The sequence below is a fragment of the Harpia harpyja genome, chromosome 9 (assembly GCF_026419915.1).
Source record: "Harpia harpyja isolate bHarHar1 chromosome 9, bHarHar1 primary haplotype, whole genome shotgun sequence".
Lineage (NCBI taxonomy): Eukaryota > Metazoa > Chordata > Aves > Accipitriformes > Accipitridae > Harpia > Harpia harpyja.
Window position 1 is genome coordinate 23,794,518 of NC_068948.1, and position 14,571 is coordinate 23,809,088.

The 14,571-nt window shown below is 59.5% G+C and overlaps 1 protein-coding gene across 2 annotated transcripts; it reads left to right on the forward strand.

The window, feature by feature from the left end:
- The first annotated feature begins 4,517 nt into the window (after positions 1–4,517).
- Positions 4,518–10,565, forward strand: ADGRG5 (adhesion G protein-coupled receptor G5). Of its 2 annotated transcripts, XM_052798132.1 has the most exons (13): positions 4,528–4,607; positions 5,760–5,838; positions 5,962–6,037; positions 6,144–6,270; positions 7,232–7,366; positions 7,518–7,634; positions 7,805–7,847; positions 8,011–8,117; positions 8,465–8,583; positions 8,750–9,015; positions 9,100–9,199; positions 9,654–9,916; positions 10,056–10,565. In XM_052798132.1, the coding sequence occupies exons 1-13, from the start codon at positions 4,599–4,601 to the stop codon at positions 10,181–10,183; spliced, it is 1,569 nt and encodes a 522-aa protein (XP_052654092.1). In that variant the 5' UTR covers positions 4,528–4,598; the 3' UTR covers positions 10,184–10,565. The 2 variants fall into 2 exon arrangements, with proteins under 2 accessions (XP_052654091.1, XP_052654092.1); XM_052798131.1 differs by having other exon boundaries at positions 4,518–4,607; positions 5,760–6,037.
- Positions 10,566–14,571: the final 4,006 nt, after the last annotated feature.

Below are 14,571 nucleotides of genomic sequence, written 5' to 3' on the forward strand. Positions count from 1 at the left end.
GTTGTCGTTGCTCATGGGTGCTTGCAGACATGCACAGGAGCGTGCTTGCTCATGAGGGTTTGCACACGAGCATGGTGCATAGAGGGGCTTGCACAGGCACGTGCTCACACGTGGGCATGCTCACACACATTTGCATGAGTATTTGCACGCAGGCGTGCCAGTGCACAAGTGTGATGCACATGGGGCTGCAGCTGCCAGACTGCAGCTTGGCCCCGGCTTCCTTCCAGCCTGGGCCTCATCGGGGTTTGAGTGCTCCTGGAGCCACCAGTGCCATGGCTGCGGTGGAGGGGGGGGCTGGCTGCTGGAGCAGGCCTGACCCTTCTTCCCTGTGGCTCTGGCTGCTCCCGCAGGATTGGCATCACTCTGCTCCACATCCATGAGTCGGAGGCTGGGGCTTGGGAGGGGACCCAGGGGGGACGGGACATCCCCACCCAAGGGTCCCCATGGGTGAGCAGGTCCTGGACGGCCACGCAGCACTGCCCACCACATCACCGCACGTCCTGATGCTGGCTCCGTCCTGCTCCCGACCAAGCAGCAAAGCCCCAAACCACCATTTTCCCCCAGTATTTTTCCCTTTGCTGGATGCTTTTCAGCAAAAAAAAAAAGGGGAAATACAAGTGGCCAAAAGGATTTGTGTCGCACAGGACAGGGAAACGATGCCATGGGACTCTGACACACTTTTCTCCCCCAGCATCAAGCAAAGCAGGGAAAAATAAATCAAATTAAAGCAAAACTGCAAATGCCTGTGCATGTTCTCTCCAAGCCTGGTATTTTTCCACTGGAAACGACCCCAAAAAGCTGGGGGCGGGGGATGCTTTGCTCTCCCACGCCCCTATCCCTGCATTTTGCGCCAGGGAAGCCCAAAGCGGCAGCTTTGCTTGCAGCCGGTAAAGCGATTTTGCAGGCGGTTTGGCCAGAGCTACTGGTGCGTGCCGGCGGGTTGGGGTTTTAACCTACTCCCGGCACTAAAACCAGGCTTTGAAAACCAGCAAAGTTTTTTCCAAGTGTGTCTTTACTGTTTGCTTGGATGTGAACATCTCGGTGACACCGGCATGTTCAAGGACGCATTGCCAGCAGCCTGGGATCTGTGGTTTTTGCCCCTGCAAAAATCAAACCTCCTTGGCCCGGGGCATGTCACCTAAGGATGTAGACAGTGACCCATCTCTGTGGTCTATGGACCATCCTCCTGGCACCCTTCTCCTCCAGCTCTGGGTTTCCAGCCTGGCCCAGGGTGCCTGGCTGTGCCCAAAGGGCTCCTGTCTTCGGGGTGGGTCAGGTAGAGGCAGATGGTTGCCCTCTGCCATGAACTGAGACCTGGAGACTGGTTGCATGAGTGGCTGCAGGTGCTGGGCAAGCACAGGGTGGCATCGCTGCCCCGCGGTGGGAACCGGTATGGCTGAGCTGTCCCCACGCCTCTGCATGTGTCCATGTCCCTGCAGTTGGACCCAGCAGCCCCTGGAGCACAAGGTGAAGCCTTTGGGGGAAAACCTAACTGTTGGGGGGAAAAAAAAGACGACCTTTTTTCCTTCAGCTGGGCCAGCTGGCATTGCTGAGGACCTGTGCCATCGTGGCTGGGGGTGGCGCGGAGGATGCCAGTTCCATCCTAGCAGTAGCATCAAACTGTGGTATCAGAGAATCATAGAATATCTCTAGTTGGAAAGGACTCATAGGGATCAGGAGTCCAACCTCCTGCTCCTTGCAGGACTACCTAAAACTAAACCATATGACCAAGAGTGTCATCCAGACGCTCCTTGAACTCTGACAGGCTTGGTGCCGTGACCGCTTCCCTGGGGAGCCTGTTCCAGGGACCAACCACTGTCTTGGTGAAGAACCTTTTCCTAACATCCAACCTGAACTTCCCATGGTGCAGCTTCATTCCGTTTCCTCGTGTCCTGTCGCTGGTCACCAGAGAGAGGAGATCAGCACCTCCCCTGCCGCTGCCCTCCTTGAGGAAATTGTAGACTGCAATGAGGTCACCTCTCAGCAATGAGGTCACCCCTCAGCCTTCTCTTCTCCAAGCTGAACAAGCCAAGTGGCCTCAGCCGATCCTCATAAGTCTTGCCCTCAAGGCCTTTCACAATCTTGGCTGCCCTCCTATGGACACACTCTTGTAGTTTGATGTCCTTCTGATATTGAGGCGCCCAAAACTGCGCACAGTGCTTGGTGTGGGGCTGCACCAGTGCGGTGTAGAGTGGGACAGTCACCTCCCTTGACCAACTAGCCATGCTGTGCTGGACGCACCCCGGGCCACAGTTGGCCCTTTTGGCTGCCAGGGCACACTATTGACTCCTATTCAACTTGCCGTCAACCCAAACCCCCAGATCTCTTTCCATGGGGCTGCTCTCCAGCCTTTCGTCCCCCAATTTGTACGTATAACCAGGATTACCCCATCCCAGGTGGAGAATCCAGCACTTGCTCTTCTTAAATGTCATACGGTTGGTGATTGCCCAGCTCTCTAGTCTATGCTGATCTCTCTGTAAGGCCTCTCTACCCTCGAGGGAGTCCACAGCTCCTCCTAATTTAGTATCGTTGGCAAACTTACTTAATGTACATTCGATTCCTGCATCCAGATCATTTATAAAAACACTAAAGGGCACCGGCCCTAAAATTGAGCCCTGGGGAACCCCACTGGTGACTGGCTGCCAGCCTGATGATGTGACCCCGTTTACTCTAAGTCTTTGAGCCTGACCTGTCAGCCAATTGCTCACCCAACATGTGATGGACTGTCTGCTGGACAGTTTGTCCAGAAGGATACCGTGAGAGACAGTATCAAAAGCTTTGCTAAAATCCAAACCCACCACATCTACAGGCTTCCTTTGGTCAACTTGATGGGTGACCTTGTGTTTTGGGTTTGTGTGGCGGGGTTTTTTGGTAGCGGGGAGGGGTGGCTCCTATGAGAAGGTGCTAGAAGCTTCCCTGGCTCCAAGTCGGACACACCTCTGGCCAAGGCCGAGCCCATCAGTGATGGAGGTGGCGCCTCTGGGAGAACATATTTAAGAAGGGGAACCTGCAGTGAGTGAGGGGATTGGAATGTGAGAGGAACCCCTCTGCAGATACCAAGGTCAGTGAGGAAGGAGGGGGAGGAGGTGCGCCAGAGGAGGGGATGCCCCTGCAGCCAGTGGTGAGATGGCAGGCTGTCCCCCCCCAGGCCATGGAGGTGAGCAGGGGAGCAGATGCCCACCCGCAGCCCATGGCGGACCCCACACCAGAGCCGGTGGATGTCCCCAAAGATGGCCGTGACTCTGTGGCAAAGCCCGTGCTGGAGCAGTCTGTGCCTGAAGGACTGCAGCCCATGGAAAGGACCCATGCCAGAGAAGTTCGTGAAGAACTGCAGCCCGTGGGAAGGACTCACGTTGGAGAAGTTCATGGATGACTGTCTCCCGTGGGAGGGACCCCACAGTGGAGCAGGGGAAGAGTGAGGAGTCCTCCCCCTGAGGAGGAAGGAGCGGCAGAGACAACGTGTGACGAACTGACCACAACCCCCATTCCCTGATCCCCTGCGCTGCTGGGGAGGGTAGGTAGAGAATCTGGGAGTGAAGCTGTGCCCGTGAAGAAGGGAGGGGTGAGGGGAAGGTGTTTTAAGGTTTGGTTTTACTTCTCATTATCCTGTTTTGATTTGATTGGTAGTAAATTAAATTGATTTTGTTTCTTCCCCAAGTTGGGCCTGTCTTGCCTGTGACCATAGTGGTGAGAGATCCCTCCCTGTCCTTGTCTCGATCCACGAGCCTCTCTTCATATTTTCTCCTCATCCCACCGGGGCCAGGGCGGGAGGAGTGAATGAGTGACTGCGTGGTGCTTTGTTACCGGGTGGGTTTAAACCACGACACCTTGTCATAAAAGGAAATTAAGTTGGCTAAGCATGACTTCCCCCTCGTGAACCTGTGTTGGCTATGACCAATGACTGCATTGTCTCTCAAGTGTTTTTCAATAACTCCCAGAATAACCACCTCCATCATTTTACCAGGCACTGAAGTGAGACTGACAGGCCTATAACGAGCAGGGTCTTCCTTCTTACCCTTCTTGAAAATTGGGACAACATTTGCCAGCTTCCAGTTGACTGGGGCCTCTCCAGACTCCCAAGACTGTTGAAAAATAACGCAGAGAGGTCCCGCGATGACATCGGCCAGCTCTTTCAGTACCCTGGGATGAATCCTTCTGCCTTCTGCCCTGCTGGATTGACTGCCTACACTTACCAAACTGCACCATCGCGATGCTCCTGCCCCAGTGGCACCGCCGTGGTGCCAGTGCTGCTGCAGCAGCACCTGGCCAGGCTCCTCAGCACGGGAGAGCAGGGGTTGCTGGTGAGCCGGTGGTGAGGAGAAGCTCATTAGGGGCAGAAGGTTAATTATATCAACTTGTCTTTGGGCCACGCCAAATCGCAGCCATCTGCCGTGTCCTTGCAGTTTGGCAGTGCCGGGGATGCTCGCCCTGGTCCCTCACCAGGCTGTGAAGAAAAGCAAAAGGAAATGTAAAAGCTCTCTTGATTTAATCTGCTCATCTGCATACGAACACTTCCCTTTCTGCTGCCCCAGCTGCTGCACAGGCAGAGCTAGAGCAGCCGATCCCACCGTGGTGCTGCTGACGCCAAGAGCTGCCCCATGCCCAAGGTAGGGGCTTCGCCAGAGCGAGGTGGGGATGTGGGGGGCTGGCACAATGCTGGGGGCTCACCGGGTCACCGAGCTGCTCGCCATGAAGGCAAAATCCACCCGAAGTGACACCCGCACCCTGCCATTTCTGGAGGGCGCAGTAAGGGAATGATGCTGTCTCCAGCTCAGCGGCAGCGGGGGTGGCATTTGGCATTACCGGGCTGTGCTGGATGGCAGGGGAGGTCAGGCCAAGCACCTGCATCAGGCACCCTGGGGATCCGAGGGTTACGCTGGTGAGAAGTAAGAGGGTTATTTACTGGAAAACATCCTAAAGGGGACGTGGTGGCTGTCCCTCGCTGGGGGTCAGAGGGCAGCGGGTGCAGGCAGCTGCCCAACATGCTGCCCACTGCGCTGCCGCTCCTGCCCCGGGAGGCTCCAGCTGTGCTGGCCACTACCAGCCTCAGCACCTCAAAGCATCAATCCCATCACTGTATCCACGGTAAAACCATTTGTGCATCAGGGTTGCACCCCAGCACCACTGGCCTCACAGCCTCTCTCCCCGGCTGCTTTCGGTGCCGGCGGTGTTACCATGGCGGGCGTTGCTGTGAGCGGCACTGGGTGCGGTGTTGCAATGGATGCAAATCTTGCTGCCAGCTGCCTTCCCCCCACCCTGCACCGGATACGCTTCCTCCTCCCCAGCTCAGTGCTGGGCCACTGCCGGCAAGCTGTGGCACCACAGTAGAGCATGCCGGTGACCCTTCTGGCTTGCAGGTTGCTTGCCGGGGATTTGCAGCCGCGGGCTGGGATGGCAGTGAGGTCCGAGTCCCTGTTGGAGGGGGAGAAGGCAAGAAGCCTTGCCCCCTGCGGTTTTATCACCTTAATGGTAAAATGGACGCAAAGGGCATCTTGCACCCCGGTCGCTGCGGTGCGACCCCTCCTCCTCACCCTGCCAGCAGCACAGGCAGTGCCAGGCAGCACCCTGCCTGCTTGGTGCTTCCAGGGTGGGGCTTTGCCACTGCGATGGCTTTGGTGGGGCTTGGCTGCTGGGCATGGGGGGGGAAGCCGCCAGGACCTCATCTTTGACCTGCGGCCAGTGTGTGGGAAAGGGCCAAGGTCCGGGGGACGTGGGTGGGGGCTCTAGAGAGCTGCCCAGGTCCTCGGTGCCTTTTGCAGGAGAGGAGCATGGCGATGCCCAGCCCGCTGCTCATTGCCCTCGTCCTCTGCCTTGCCACCTGTGTCCTGCGGGCTCAAGGTAGGGACATCTCCCATCCCGGCATTGGGCTGGGTGCTTTTGGGGCTCCCCGGGCTGGGTTGGGATGGGGAGCAGGGCAGGGTGCCGTACACCAAGGCTCAGCTCCTGAAATGGCTCTGTCAGAGCTGAAGAGCAACATGGACAGCCTGGAGAAGGAGCTGCAGCAGGGCTGCGGCAGTGCCCACCACGCCAGGGAGAGGTGAGCGCTGGCGTCTGCCCTGCTGTCCCCCAGACCCCCCACATTCCCCTAGACCCACAGGGGCCAGATCCTGCTGCACCCTGCCCTGAACACCCTCCCTGTGAAGGTTAAACCAGCTGGAGGAGCAGCTGGCCCGCCAGGAGAAATACAACTTCACGGGTGGCATGATCGAGACCTACGTGTTCAAGTTCATAACTGAGCGCTTCAGAGGCTTAAACCTCAGCAGCAGGATGGTTAGTCGTGTGTCCCCCTGCACTGCTGGGGCTATTCCCAGGGGATGCCTGTACTCTCCTGGCCCTCCACCTCCAGTGGGAGGTACCGGGGGATGCTGGGGTGGCTGACGCTTGCCCACACTGGGTTTCCATCATCCTCCAAGGATGCTTTACGCCAGTAAAGCCTCCCGAGATGCGGCTCTGCCAGGGTGTCGCAGGCAGCCATGGCTGCAGATCCCCAGCACCATCACTGGGATAAATCCAGGGGTTTCTAAAGCTGGGGGGGGGTGTTTCTGCAGCCGAGAGCCAGGGTTTCCATCCTGAAGCTTTTCTGATTTACAAAAAGGGAAGCCCTGGCCTGCACCTCCCTGCAGTGGGAAGGGAGAGGGAAACTGCCACGGGCAGCGCACGGGGCGACTTCCCCGTCCTGGTGCAAGGGGGTTGCAAGGTGTCACTGCAGCACTTCCCCAGGCCGTGGGGCTGCCCTGCCGGGGAATTCCGACTGCTCCGGCTGAAGGTCCCTTCCTGCAGGACAAGGTAGGTTTTGCAGACGGGGGTACCTGCCTGCCAGCTGGGACCCCCCACTTGGGACCTGGGAGCAGAGACCGTCTGAGGGAGCCCACCAAGGTGTGAAATCCCACTGGGAAAGCATCCTGGTGCAATGCCATCTGCGCCATGCTTGCCCCACGGTGGGGCCGGCAGGACAGGCGTGCCCACCCATGGGTGATGGACCCCCCACCTGTGGCTTCCTGTGAGCTACAGGCTGGGAGGGCTCAAGATGGGAGAGGCTGCCATATCTGCACATCTGCAGGCAGTGCGGCAGAGCTGGAGCTGCCACTGGGGCCGGGGGGATGCTGCGGGGCCACGCCGGTAACTGGGGTGGCTGTGCTAGGGGGGGCAGCCAGGGCAGCACCCTGAACCCCTGCTGAGCCAGCCGAGCATGGGGCAGCTGAACCCATCTCTCCCCTGCCCACCGGCGCAGGATGTGAAGCGAGGCGGCGGCAGGAGGCTCAGGCATGCCATGAACTTCCCGGTGGAGCTCATGGAGGGCATCAAGGCGCGGGGAGTGGAGCAGAAGCTTGTCTGCATCTACATCCACAGCCCCTGCATCTTCCAGGTGAGCCGCAGGTCTTCGCACAGACCCTCCGAGCATCCTTGGCCAGTAGCATGCCCGCCACGCCACCAACCCCCCCCCACTGAGATGCTCGGGGCAGGCGGGATGTCCTGGGGACCCGGGACTCTCCCCGCAGGCACCCCACCTGTTGCAGGATGTCCACAACAACTCTGTGCTGAATGACGACGTGCTGGGAGCCTTCCTGCGGAGCAGGCACGTGGCCGGGCTCAGCCGCCCCGTGGAGATCCAGTTCTGGCACGACATGGTGCTGGTAAGCAGGACTCCACTGCCGGCACGAGCTGGCGGGGTGGTCCTCTGCACCAGCATTTCCCCTGGAGTTGGGGAAAGTGTCCCCTCTTTGCATTGGGACCAAAAGGTTTCTGGGGTCCCTGGGGAGCAGAGAAGGTCCTCAGCTCTCCCCCTCTGTCCCTTTTCCACCAGGATGCCTCCAATGCCACCTGCGTCTTCTGGCAGCCCGGAGCCAGTAAGTGTGGCCGCAGCCAGGGCAGGGGCAATGCCAGCTCAGTGCCACCCTGAAGGCATTGCCTGTCTGCCTCCTGGGCAGCCCTGGCAGGGCTCGACATCCCCTCAATGTCCCCGTCCCCTGGCCGCTGTGCCACCCTCCGATGGCAGCTCTCCGATGGCAGGTGTGGGCAGCACAGGCAGCTGGAGCAGGGAGGGCTGCAAGACCACGCACAGGGAGGGCACCGTTATCTGCCACTGCAACCACCTCACCTACTTCGCCGTCCTGCTGGTCCATACCCCCCCTTCCTCCTTCCCTCTTCTTCCTTCCTTCTTCCTCCTACCCCATGCTCCTTCCTCCTTCCCTCTTTTCTGCTTCCTCCTTCCTTCCCTCCTTCCATCTTCCTCCATCCACCTTCCATCTTCCTCCTTTTCCCTTCCCTCCATCCTTCTTCCTCCTCCCTGGAGGTGTGGGTGTAGGTGGATGTGGGGGTACAGGCTGTATGTGGGGGTATGGAGTGTATGGGGGGTGTCCTGCAGGAGAGGGTGGTTTTGCAAGGGGCCCCCCGACTTTCCCAGCGGGTGGGTGCTGCTGTGGGACCTGTCCCGGCTCACCCCCTCCCTCCCTACTCCTGGCAGGTCCCAGCGGGCACCCTGAGCCCGGCCCAGCTGGCATCGCTCACCCACATCAGCACCATTGGCTGCTCCCTCTCTGCTGCTGCCACCCTCTGCACCCTCCTGCTCTGCTGCTTCTCCAGGTAGAGCTGTGCCATGCCGTGCCGTGCATGCCACGTTGTGCTGTGCCATGCCATACTGTGCCACGCTGTGTCATGATTCACCGTACCGTGCCACACTGTGCCGTGCAGTGCCGTGCCATCCGGTGGGTGCCCATCAGCACCCCGTGCCCTCCACCCTGTCTTGCAGGCAGCGGCTGAGGGACAGCACGACCAAGATCCACATGCACCTCCTGGCTGCGCTGCTGCTGCTCAACTGCAGCTTCCTGCTGAGCACGCCGCTGGCCGCCGGCCCTGAGGGGCTCTGCCGGGTCACTGCTGCCCTGCTGCACGCCAGCCTTCTCTGCACCCTGGCGTGGATGGCCGCTGAGGCTTTCCACCTCCTTCTCCTCCTTGTCAAGGTCTACAACGTCTACATTCAGCACTACCTCCTCAAGCTCTGCCTCTTCGCTTGGGGTAAGTGGGCATGCACCCAACCCTGCCTGCCTGCGGCACGGCTGCCCCGGCACAGCCCCACACAGCCTGTCCCTGGGCCCACAGGTTTGCCCACGCTGGCCGTGGTGGCTGTTTTTGTCTTCAAGAGAGATACGTATGGGTACCACACCATCCACACCTCTGAAGGCTACAGCAACGCGACTATGTGAGTGAGGGGGGCTGCCAGCTTCCCAGGCATCTGGGGCACACTGGGCACCCCATGGACCCTGGTCACCCTATAGACCCCAGGCACCCCAGGCACAGCATGCACCCCAGGCACAGCATGCACCCTGGGCACCCTGGGCACAGCATGGACTGCAGGCACAGCACGCACCCCAGGCACAGCATGCACCCTGAACACTCCAGGCACAGCATGCACCCGGGGCATCCTGGCACGCCAGACATGCCAGGCACCCCAGGTACATGGGGCTGACCCAGGGCTGGGGCCAGCAGGAGCCAGCCATAGCTCTGCTGGGTGCCACTTTTTGGTGAGCCTGGCTCTGCCGGCTGCCTGCCTCCATCTTGCCGCGTGTGGGGGCACCTGCCGCCATGCCCCTTCCACGCCAAGCTCCTTCTTGGGGGTGCTGGCCCTTGTCCCCAAGAGAGTCCCCCTCTGCCAGGTGCTGGCTCACCAGCCCTCCAGCCTATTCTGCCACCCTCTGCTACGCCGGCCTCATCCTGCTCTTCAACATGCTGGTGCTGGGGAGGGTGGTAATGATACTGCGGAGTATCCGGCGGCAGAAGGGGCAGGCAAGGAAGGACTGGGCAACGGTGCTGGGGCTCACCTGCCTGCTGGGCACCACCTGGGGCCTGGCCTTCTTCAGCTTCGGCATCTTCCTCGTCCCCCAGCTCTACCTCTTCACCATCCTCAACTCCCTGCAAGGTCGGTGGGGAGCGCCAGGAGGGGGGTTTGGGGGATGGGCACCCCGTGGCTTGGGAGCAGCGGGGTCCTTGTCACCTTCCTGCTTCTCGCGGGAGCTTGGTACACCCATGGCAGTGACGGCGTTGCCACCCCCCCACAGGTCTCTCTCTCTGCCTCTGGTACATCACCGTGCACCGCCGGAGCAAGCCGGGCCCCGTCAGCAACACCTCGAGATACCCCGACGCCAGGGTGAAGGGCTGTGAGGGGAGCTCGGGAGCTGCTCCGTGAGGACGCGGCATGGCGGCATCCCCCGGGCTCGACAGCCAGTGCTGTGACGCCATGGGTTTCTTCAGGGGAAGCATTTGGGCTGCAAAGCTGGATTTCTGGGTGGCGGGAGCTGCCTGCTGCTGGGGGGCTGTGGCTCGGGGCACCACGCTTCCCTGGGAACCATGGCTGCACCCATGTCAGCCCCCAGCAGCCCTGCTGCCTTGCAGCCCCTCCATTAGTAACCAACACTGACTTCTTTTGCTGAAGGCAGACACTTCTCATTAAAAGCACCCTTGAATTGCTGATGCAGGTCTCTTCCACCGCTGGAGGAGCAGCGCGGATGTGGCTGGGGTCCCACAGCCGGCCGCTGCCACCCCATCACCCCGACCCCATGGCAGGCAGAGCCGGCAAAGCCGGCAGCCACGCTCTGCCTTGTCGTTAGTGAAGGTCCCACTAGATGGCACGAGGATTTCGAAGATGGTCGCAGCTCTGGACTGCACACAGCAGGCAGAGCCGGCCAGCAGCGGTCTGGGCCTCTGGCCATACTGGTTGGCAGTGCCAGTGAGGAGCCCCCTGACAGCCAGGAAAGGACATCCGAGCCCCCTTGGGGAGCTGCCACCTGGCATCTCACAAGGGACAGGCGGAAGTGGGGGGTCTCCAGCTATAACCCCCCAACCCATTTGGTGCCGGCATGGCTGCAGGCTTGTGAGTGTGGCTGTAAGGCTGTGGCACGCCCAACCCCCCCAACCCTGGGTTTTCACCCACCACAGCACCCTGCTGAAAGCCCTCCTGCTTGCCCCAAAGCCAGCACAGGGATGGAGGATGCCCGCAGCCCCAGGTCGGCGAGCAAATGGGCAAGCAGGGCTTCAGCTTGGCATTGGGAGGATGTGCTGGAGTGGAGGAGAGGGTGGGAAGTGAGTAAGTGAACCGGCAACTCAGCTTACGTCCTGCTCTCACTTAGGAAGGCAGACCCCAAGCAGAGCTCCTCAACATGACCAAATGCTTTATTGGGGTTTAAGCAGTCCAGCCTGTGAGAAATAAATAGTGAGGACAAATTGCAGGGAGTAAAACCATCGGCTGGAGGCAGCGAGTCAGCCCTGAGCCCCTGGTGTATCCCCAGACACCGGGCTTAACCCAGAACTGCACCCATGGCTTTGCCATTCCAGGTGCCTGAGATTTTGGAGCTGGGCATTCCGCTCTGCCTGCTGGGATGCAGAGCAGCATCACAGCACGGTGATGCCAGCAGGGCCAAAAATCCACCTGTGGTGACAGCAGGGTCCCCACCGTCCCCATGCTTGTAGCTTGCAGGGTGTGCCAGTGAGGTGCCATTTGCTGGTGCTGCCCATTTCTGGTCCTGTGGCCGGGGACTGGGCATCACTGGGCAGCCTCATGGGGCGACACGCTGCCCGTCTCTGCCTTCCTGTGCTGCTCTGCCAAGCGGCGTTTCTCTTTCTGGCTGCTTCCCTGGGCCTGGTTCTGGGCAGAGAAGGAAGCCACTGGCTATTGTTCTTTGTTCTGCACACAAAGGGCAGCCAGCGCCGCTGAGTTTCCATCCCTCCCGCCTGCGGCCAGGACAAAAGCCTGTCCTGCCAGGGCTGTGTGCCCCCGCCTTCCAGCCCGCTGGGCACCACGGTGTCCCTGGCTTGCGGGCGCACTCCCGCCGCGTGGCGATGAGCTGTGCATGTCTCACCACTCCGGCGGCTGACTTCAGCTACTAAATAAGAAGCCTGGAGGTTTGGTGAGGTGCCAAGCACCCGGCTTGTCCCCCATGAGCCCCACCGTGGGAGAGTCGCATCCTGGCTGTGGCAGCTCCAGCCCCCCGGTTGCTCTTGGGATGCACTTTCCGTACCCCTTCTCCCCGTCTCGAGATTTCAGGGCTTGCGGCATGAGTCACGGCGGCTGCCAGTGCCTGAGTACGCACTGATGCTGGTGCATGAATACACCTTGTTCCAGTATGGGGTGGCACTTGGAAAACAATCAGTTGGTGGTCGCCTCCCAGCAGTGGGAGCACAGCACCCGTGGGGCACAGTGGTCCCTGGGAAGCTGAGCCTGTTGGGGACCAGTGGGACACGGTGGTCCTGGGGGAGCTGAGCCCAGTGCTGGTGACTGGGGGCAGAAGAGACACTTTTCCCACCCCACCGCACCAGGAGTGGGGTCAAAACACTCCCCAAGGTCCCCTGGGAGCGCAGGGTGGGATCCAACCTCCCACCACCCCCGGTGCCCCACAGCACCGGGGCTGGCTTGTCCCAGCCCCAGGGCACTGTGGGCAGGAGAAGGGGGAGCCAGTCCATCTAACCTCCCCAAGGAGAAATAATCCTGTTTACCTTCCCCTGTGCCTTATCGGGCAGGAGGCTGGTGCCGAGCTGCCGGAGGGGGTTGTGCCATCTTTTTTTCCCCAGGAAAGGTGGCTTGGCATCACTGCGGTGCCTTCAGGCCTAATCCAAGGGGCAAAGCTCTGGAATTATTGCAAATCCTCCAAATCTGGGGGTAACAAGCAGCCAGAGAAGAGACTAAATCCATTTGGGAATGGAAGGTTGGGGACAGACCTTGGCTCCATTTGGGGATCTGCCTTTGGGACTTGTCTGCTGGTGAGCAGACGAGCCCGGTTTCTGCATCCCGTGGGAGCATCCTCACCTGGTGCTTGTGCAAATACCCCCAGGGTCCACTTTTCCTCCAGATTTCCCTGACATCATTGTGGGTTTACTTGCAAAGCCAAGCCTAAACAAATAAGTCGGGTTTATTGCTCTCTTTACGGTTGGGTTTTACAGCCCCGGCACCTGGTGAGTCACTGTTATCGTTGCTGCCTGACAGAGAAATGCTGATGTGGGGTGGGGGTGGATCCACCTCCCCATTTGATGTATTTTCAGGAGCAAGGCTGAGGGAGGTGGAACAGCAGTGATTGGGAAGCGGGAGCACCCACAGCCGCTCAAGGCAACTGCGGAACTTCCTCAGGCTCCTCTGGGATTGCCATCCTCCAAGGTTCCCAAGGCTGCCCTGGCATTGCTCACCGGATTTGGATGGGGGACCTCTGGGCATCGCCTCCCACCAGCACTCTACTTCTTCATCCTCCTCCTCCTCCGCCGCCCACCAGAGCTGGGCTGAGCCCCGCTCACTGTTGCACCTCCCCTGGGAGCACCATGGTCTCCCAAGGTGCTTTTAGGGGGGGGTCTCGGCACCCTCGACTGGGGCTATCACCGCTTGGCAGCGGGCCTGACACTTGCTGGCTCGCCCTCGGCTTCAGGCGGTGCTGAGGCACCTCTGCCCATACTTGCCTCGCCTTGGCTGGCAGCAGCCTGGCGGGACATGCCCTTGCCTGCTGGAGCCTGCCCGTCCCACAGCCATGCCGCCAAGCTCCCCCAGCACGCTCCCCCTCGCCCGCCGCCAGCACCAGGGCTTTGAGGAGCTTTTAGGAAGTTTTAGGCCTTTGAGGAGCTTTTAGAGTTTTTAGGAAGTCTTAAAGGGGTTTTTTTTGAGCTTTTAGGAACTTTTAGGGCTTTAGGAAATTTTAGGGCTTTTGGGAGCTTTTAGGGTTTGTAGGAACTATTAGGGCTTTTAGTAACTTTTAGGGCTTTTAGGAACTTTAGCCATATTTAGGAACTTTTTGGGCTTTAGGAGCTTTTAGGGGTTTTAGGATCTTCTAGGGCTTTTAGGAACTTTTAGGGTTTTTAGGAGCTTTTAGGGCTTTTAGGAACTTTTAGGGCTTTTAGGGTTTTGAGGAGCTTTGAGGGTTTTTAGGAAGTTTTACAGCTTTGAGGAACTTTTTAGGGGTTTCAGGAACTATTAGGGGTTTCAGGAACTTTTAGGGCTTTGAGGAACTCCCCAGCTTGAGCAATAAACACTTATCAGGCTGAGTGAGTGCCACTGGCCTGAACCCAAGGGCATGAGTCCCTTGCAAGGGACAACACAAGGATTTCCTCCCTTTCCCTGCTCAGCCAGTGTCTTTGAAGACAGCAGTACAGCCTGTCGACTTACAGATAATCCCGATAACATCAACAAGTGCAGGCGTCGACCTAAAAATAACGCCTGATAACGTCAAGTGCGGACAAAAGGCTCTTTGTTCCATAAACAGCAGCAAAAACATTGCCTAAAATGTCCTTTCCTCACTGGGATGCGGGGTCCGCACCTGATCTTCTCTTCCAGGAGGGCCTGATGCTGCAGGAGCCGCCACTGGGTTTAGCAGCATTATTCCTGGGAGGCAGATTTATGGCATTTCCCGAAGGAGCCGGTCGGGATGACCCATAGCAGGAGGCTTGGCTTGCCGCGATGCTCCCACAGCTCCGGCTGCTATCAGCGTGTGTTTCCGAGCCGGCCCCGCTCCCCACGGCGTGGAGATGGTTGGGCTTCAAAGGCAGCCGTGTTAGCCACGGTCTGGGCGCATGAGGCCGCGTGAGCCGCTTCCCATGGGAGCC

What these genes read in the sequence shown, in the direction of transcription:
- ADGRG5 (XM_052798131.1), top strand. An exon ending in CTTCTGGCAGCCCGGAGCCA is followed by an intron (nt 7,848 to 8,010) that starts GTAAGTGTGGCC and finishes CTCCGATGGCAG; the next exon opens with GTGTGGGCAGCACAGGCAGC. An exon ending in CATCCTCAACTCCCTGCAAG is followed by an intron (nt 9,917 to 10,055) that starts GTCGGTGGGGAG and finishes ACCCCCCCACAG; the next exon opens with GTCTCTCTCTCTGCCTCTGG.